Source organism: Benincasa hispida, chromosome 5 (genome assembly GCF_009727055.1).
Source record: "Benincasa hispida cultivar B227 chromosome 5, ASM972705v1, whole genome shotgun sequence".
Taxonomy (NCBI): domain Eukaryota; kingdom Viridiplantae; phylum Streptophyta; class Magnoliopsida; order Cucurbitales; family Cucurbitaceae; genus Benincasa; species Benincasa hispida.
The window spans coordinates 310,249-317,466 of NC_052353.1; the positions used below are offsets into that span (position 1 = coordinate 310,249).

The window sequence follows — 7,218 nt, forward strand, 5'->3', positions numbered from 1 at the left end:
GTTTTTATCAAGTTAATCCATGCAGACACTCACTTAATCAACAACATGACACATCAAATTGCATGAATTAGTGGGCTTAGGTGTTAAAAAGGGATCAATCTAGTTCAATTAACAAAAAAATTGGAAAACCCCATTGGCAAACTTATTTTTGCCAATTTTCAATTTTTTTAATTTAATTTTCTATTAAAATTAAATTTAAACAAAAATCCAAATCTGAATTTGAATTTTACCAAATTGAAAATGTTTTATTTAAATTTTTAATTAAACTAATTTAATTAATTAAACACCTACTTCATACATGAATCCTATTCATGTAATTAATATTTAAATATATAATAAAACTCTCCAATTATGTTTAATTTCGATAAATTAAACATTAATTATATCAAATATAATTATCCCAACCCTAATTTGAAAATGAATAATTCAGATTCAAATCTTAATTTAAAATTTGAACACTCCAAATCTAATTCCCAAATTGAATTTGAACGCTTCAAATTTACTCAATATACTAATCAATGAGCTAGTAGAGGGATCTTATGGATCTATAGATCATGAGATCCAACGATTTGAGATCGATTGGCTAAACTCTTTAAACCGAACTAATCAATATTCGTTACCTATTGAGACACACCACTATAGCTCAGTAGTTGCACTCTCTTCACTGTAGATATATTTCTGTCCACTTGATTTAACCATAAACAGTAAGTCGATCTTTCACAGGTTAATTTCACCTTGCTCTTTAAGTCACATTGATTCTTTAATGAACAATTAGTTTGTGATCCAATCACTAAACCGAATCCCTCTCAAGCCAATGAGAGGGTGGGGCCCCTTGTTCAAGACCTGAATTCAATATTAAGAGAACAACCTCTCTCCTATCCATAAAACGGGTAGGTGAGAATTTTATCTTGCACCCTATGTTCCCAACTATCTACCCGGTCCTACCCCTGAAATGAGAGGCTAATTGAGTCGGTGTTGTTGAGTCAACCCTCACCTATGAAAATCTAAGGATAATCCCGAATAAACAGGAGTTCATAGTTAGCTCAGGATTAAGGTCAAGTTACCTAGGTCATCGATTTGAAACAGTCAGTCTTAAACAGTAAACAACGTTATAAAGTAAGAGTGACTTATTTCTTGGTCTGATCTTATGCAAACTCATTGCATATGATGCCCCCACTCCTCATGTCACTACATGAATGGATCAGGATCACTTCATTTGTAGCACTTTACAACAAATTGTAATACCTACAGAGTGAGCCGCATCCAATGGTCTTACCAGAATAAGGTACCCAACTTTATTCGTATACTATAGACCATTTTGGCTATTACTGAACTTGATCCACTCTTATGTCTCCACATAAAGTTCAAGTATGGATATAGCAGTCATGGATCTTTAGTTTATTAGATTTAATCTTTACAAGTGCAATTTACATATTCAACAACAATTTTATTTAATAAACATCAATAACATCTTTATCGATAATATAAAAATGTTTAACATTACAAACTACAAGTTTTAGGACATACAACCCAACAGGAAGAATACTCATGTTCGTGCAGAGTTGTTGTTCGTAATCTTGGAGAGGAAATTCTTGAAAAAGATAAATTCCACATTGGTGAGTTTTCTCTTCCTCTTCCTCTTTGTAGAAAAACATGCTTATAGGTTTTAATATGTTTATCCTGTGAATTTCTGTATATGTTCTTCTCTGTTTTTTTTTTTTTCAAATTGAATGCCAAATATACAACGTTTACACGCTTCCGCGAGGAATTCTATTCGTTCACATGCAACAAATAAATAATGTTTATTAAAGTGTTTAATGAATATTAATTATTTTTGTTAAAATATCCAATATAAATGTTATATTGGGCCAAATGATCATCATTTAGATAAACAACTTAGCGTAAGTTTAACTAAGTGATGAACCCTAATTTGTAAAATACTTAGTGGGAGCAAAAGTATATTTGATATACATTTACTTTCACGTTCTCCATAAAATTCACACCCTGAGATCCATACTCTGCCTCGTGATGCCCTGGGTGTATCCTCCCTTCGGAAAGTGATTGTATGGGTCAATATCAAGGTGAATGAAGAAAATATTTATAGTAAGTGGGAGAAGAGTATGTGTCAACATACCTTACGATCCCTTTTATTAATTTGCATCATGAAATTTCATACTTAGTCTTGTGGTGCCCTAGGTGCACCCTCCATTCCGAAGGTTTTCATATAGAATCAATATCAGGGCAAACTCCAGAAATGGATAGGATTGCCTTAGATTTTGCACTAATATTATCCTTCCCTTTGGCAAGTTAATTAGGGTGAAATTCTAGGATTAAAATCACTACTACAGAAATTGGATTACTTGATGTTTTTCTAATGTCAAGTAGAGGGTATACTTGATGCTAATAAAAGCGTCGAGTATTCAACTGTCAAGTATAATGTCATAACTTGATACTGTAAAAACGTCAAGAGAAATATTTCTTCATACAATTTCCGTGTCGAGAAATATAATACACTTGACGCTGATGACATGTCAAGTGTATTAATTCTTGACATTTATTATTATGATTACTCTTGACATTTTTTATTTGTCAAATATATTTTTATCTTGACACAAAATAATCTAATTCTTGACACATTTCCAATGTCATCTATGTTTTTTTTTTCCAAATTAAACATTCGATTTTAATTTTTATTTCTCATTTCCTGCATTACATTTGTTCCAATAAGATAATTTTATCAACTAAAATAAACAGTTGCACATATTTCAGGTCTACATATCAACCCAATATATCCAATGTAACAATTCAGAATACTAAAATAAACAATTCTATTCTTCTATTACCTTCTATGTATATGAAGGATTCAAAAATTTACAAGACCAATCGTACAACAGTATATACTCTATCAACTCACCCTAATATATGATAATTCTAAAATTATAAGACCAATCTATATGTGTTATGTATTCCAAAAATCAAAAGACTAAAATTCTATCCTCCACCATACATTTCTTTGAAGTATATAACCTATAATGGTTGAACAAAACATTTACACAAAAAAAAATTTGGGCATTCCTATGTAGCCACATATAGAAAATTTATAGGAAGTCCATCAGATATAGCGACCTAAATATTCAGCTCATTCCACGCATACTTCATCCAATTCAAGTTGCGAGTACAAGCTTCTCGTATCAATCTATAAAACATAGAAAGTCAAATATATATATTAATTTACTATTTACACTATCTATAATGTTACAATATATATAAGTAGTTTAAAGATATACCGCATCTGTGATAATATTCTTCTCTTTAGTCACGATTTCTCGCATAACATAATACCCACATTCGACAGTTCCCACTTGTAAAGGACACTACAATACAAAACCAAAAATTAATACATATCATACAGATGCATTAAATAAACATCATTCTATTAGTTTTTTCAATGCTCTTATACTTACCTTGACTGTTTTTCATAATGTGGTTTTTCGAGTCTTTTACAAATTTTTTTGACTGAAAAATGGTCATTGCGCTATATTCGTCAAAGAGTATAGTATAATTTTCATAATGAAATAAACTTTACACTAAAAAAAAAAAAAAACTCAAGCAAAGTTAGCTTATATATTTGTTATGTATTTGATATCTTCTCGTGAACTTGTTCTCAATGAGTCAAGATAGTACACCACGTCATCATATGCATTGATAACAATTAACGACCAATGATCACTAAATAAAATACACAACTAATTAATATGGAACATGAAGGTAGCTCATTACATTAAGGTAGAACATGAATATAAGGAGCTTTCAAGTACAATGATCCCAACACAATTCTACATTGGAAAAAAGAAAAGAAAAGGTAGAACATGAGTACAAGGAGCTTTCAAGTACAATGATCCCAACACAATTCTACATTGGAACAGAATAGGAAAAGGTAGAACATGAGTACAAGGTTCCGAACATGAGTATAACTAATTATACTTACTGGGATTATAAGGAGCAATAACTAATTGACCGTGTTCAAAAGCCATTAATCTACTACAAAGCTTCTAAGCTTTAACTTCTCGAGTATTTTGGCTCGCGGATATAAGAGATGGATCTACAAAAATATACTTCGACCCTTTATTTGAATCAACAATGAATGAGTGTAGGTACCTACAATAATAGATCGAACACATTAACTTACTATTAATTAATAAAGGGATAATATATCATAAACAAATAACATTTACTTATGCGATATAAGCCACCATTGATAAAGTCTTCACTTTTTGCACACTACAAAATTCGATCACATTTTCTCGCAGAATATAACTCTTTCGGCCAAAACCAAAGAGCTTAACAAGTAGTTAGAAGGAAATACCAGTCCCATCAACCATTACCTTTTTAGCGTAACTAAGAATAGACTTCAAGGATATTGATAAATTGGATGGTGAACTAATAACTTCATTGTCTTTCGACATCGTCTTTAAAGCTTTTTCCTAGCACAATGAAGATAGAACATAAGTAAAATGTTCATTCCTAAATAAGATAAAAGAACATGAGACTTATACAATTCACCTTCAAGATCGGTAGTACACTAATAGCAATCACTTCCTCATCCTTTCCCACATTCTCTGAAACTCTCTCCTAAAACCACCAAGTTATAATTTTATAAGTAACTAATAGTAAATTTACCTCATAAATTTACCTCATAATACACAATTCACCTTCAAGATTGGTTGTACACTAATAGCTTCCATCTTCTTCTTCCCTTCCTCATATGTGGTTGACGCACTAACATCTTCCTTCTCCTATGATATAAATATAACAGTACAAATTAAACAAGTTAAAAATTATCATAACTAATAGTTGTAACCTTAATACATAAATTAAATAAGATAGAACGTGATACTAATTGTGACCCAACATTTGAATTTTACTTCTTTCAGATTTTATTCTTGGAGCAATTACCATGCTCAGATCTTGGCGTATTTTGAATTTGATCTTCCAACTCCTTAATGCTCTTACGAAGTGCTTCATTTTCAAATGGAGAATCCAAATTTTGGTACTCAAAACTATGTCATTAATTTGTTAAATAAAATAAAAGATAAAGACCAAAATAGCTAATTAAAGTTCAATAACTAAAATAGACATCAAAAAGCATATGGACCAAAATGAAATAAATTTGTAATATAGGAATCAAAATTGGATATTATTGTTAGTTTTCTTTTGAATCCTCCCGCCTCTCAATTACATATGATTTGTTTTGTTTTTGGTAACACACCCCTCCCCACCGTATACACTTGGAAAAATATTACCATCACAAATTTCCAATCAATTAAATACAAATGAGGCAAAGGCAAAACCATTCAAAAGTGACCAAGGTTTTGGCTATCAATTATGACCATTATTATTAATATTATTATTATTTTGTCAAAATTTATGCTATGCCCCATTTTTTGGATTCTTCTCATATAGCAATGAAAATGAAATTTTCAGGCACCTAGTCAATAGGAGCAGAAGATAAATTGCTAGTAAAAATATTCTCAAGGAAAACCCAACTGTGATTTCTACAACTTGTCGACTTCCCACAGTCCTGATGTAAAGTTTGAATAAGATAAAAATTAAGCACATAAACTAAAATATTTTAAAGAATAGTATATCTAAGCATTGTTAACTTACTAGCATTGTTAACTTACTATTATTAATATTTGGTTCAGTATGAAGTAACATGTTCATCATTATCTTTGACCATTCCACACTCTATCATGCTTCCCATATGGATTTTTCAATTTTGAATAATTGCAATATCCTTCTTCCCATGTCAATATTCTGAAAATAATCCAAGGTTTTAAAATTTATCATAGTGATTATAGAATTGAGGCATTATCAATATATCAAGAAACTTACAGTAGACTCTGATACTTAATCTTTCAAAACAGAACATAAATCTATTGTGAATTGGTGCAAAGACTTTTTAAGAGGTGGTTAAGAGACGAAGCTACCAAGGCACAACAATTACCCTTAAAAATTTGCACAGTAACCTTACTACACAATATTTGTAGTCCTTCAAACTCTCCGAATCCTAGAATCTAAGATAAAAATAGAGTGTATAATCCAAAATTAAATCAAATAGGTGATAGGTGATAAGAACGAATCAAGGTAAATCAAACCTCCCAATACCGAAAGTGTTGATCACAGACCATGTTTGAGCATCTATCACAGCGGCGACGGTGAGACCCGCGACGGTCGACACGGACGAGCGGCGTTGCAACAATCGATGGCTAGACTGGTCGACAGACGAGGCGCTGTAATAGTCGATGGCTGTAGAAGTCAATGGCGCAATGGGAGAGAAGACGAGGCGAGAGGCAAGAAACTTCAATGGACTTCATGAACGGCTAGGGTTTCAAAAAATAAGATATTCTATTTGAAAAAAATATTATTAGGCAATTTTTTTTTATATTTTACTTGACAAGAAAAAAAATGTCAAGTAAGAGCTTCTTATACTTGACATGTGAAACGTGTCAAGTAAGACCTTATATTACTTGACACGAAAAACGTGTCAAGTAAAGGTTCGCATGAAAATATCTGAAATTTTCTGTCAATCTCCACTTTTTTAACCCTTTTACTTGACATTTTCTTGTCCAAAATCACATTACTTGACGTTTTTTTCTAGAGAAACATCAAGTAATTAAAAACTACAAGTGTCAAGTAATTCCATTTTATAGTAGTGAATAAAGGGTTACAGTTACAAGAATCATTCAGTAAGTTAATGCTTTCTTAACCAAAATAATTCTTCTCAAGAGTTGAGGGAGCTTCTGAAGGAAATCGAAAGCGAGATTTCCATGAGTAGCGGAACAAGACTATTCCAAAGTACAATCATGAATCAACAAATCATTTACAGTCGACTTCAAACAAATGGTTATACAATTATATAGAGAAATTACAACATGAACAATACAAAAGAACAGAGTTCAAACTCTATACGAACATCGGCAGAAGTGTCTCCACACTCCGATGCACAACTCTGATCGAACAACAGCAACCACGAGCGCCCGATCTATACGACCACAACACCGCATCGAACTCTTCGTGCTTGTCCTCAACGATCTCCTTTGTCACAAACTCCTCCACAATAGCACTAACACCGCGCTCGTTCTCAGCGATACGAACGGCCTCCACAGCACCACGAACTCGACGGTGTCGAGTTGAATCTGACACCACCAACAAGGC

General features: G+C 32.1%; 1 protein-coding gene across 9 annotated transcripts; it reads right to left on the minus strand.

Annotated features, from left to right (window-relative positions):
- Positions 1 to 2,919: 2,919 nt before the first annotated feature.
- Positions 2,920 to 6,397, minus strand: LOC120078359. 9 transcript variants are annotated; one of them, XR_005481993.1, is made up of 9 exons: positions 6,189 to 6,397; positions 5,685 to 5,817; positions 4,957 to 5,019; positions 4,713 to 4,796; positions 4,564 to 4,632; positions 4,386 to 4,484; positions 3,989 to 4,158; positions 3,288 to 3,374; positions 2,920 to 3,196 (listed from the first exon to the last, which is right to left on the minus strand). XR_005481993.1 is itself a non-coding variant. In XM_039032620.1 (8 exons), exons 1-6 carry the CDS (start codon positions 6,189 to 6,191, stop codon positions 4,135 to 4,137), a joined length of 342 nt encoding a protein of 113 aa, XP_038888548.1. In that variant the 5' UTR covers positions 6,192 to 6,397; the 3' UTR covers positions 2,920 to 3,196; positions 3,288 to 3,374; positions 3,989 to 4,134. The 9 variants fall into 9 exon arrangements, 6 of the variants coding, with proteins under 6 accessions (XP_038888548.1, XP_038888544.1, XP_038888546.1 ...); XR_005481992.1 differs by having other exon boundaries at positions 6,159 to 6,397; XR_005481994.1 differs by lacking the exon at positions 4,957 to 5,019 and having other exon boundaries at positions 6,159 to 6,397.
- Between the last annotated feature and the right edge of the window lie 821 nt (positions 6,398 to 7,218).

Excerpts from the sequence above, each read along its gene's own strand:
- LOC120078359 (XM_039032616.1), bottom strand. Across the intron at positions 4,797-4,956 it reads TACGCCAAGATCTGAGCATG|GAGAAGGAAGATGTTAGTGC; the intron begins GTAATTGCTCCA and ends TTTATATCATAG. Across the intron at positions 4,485-4,563 it reads GTGTACTACCGATCTTGAAG|GAAAAAGCTTTAAAGACGAT; the intron begins GTGAATTGTATA and ends TCATTGTGCTAG.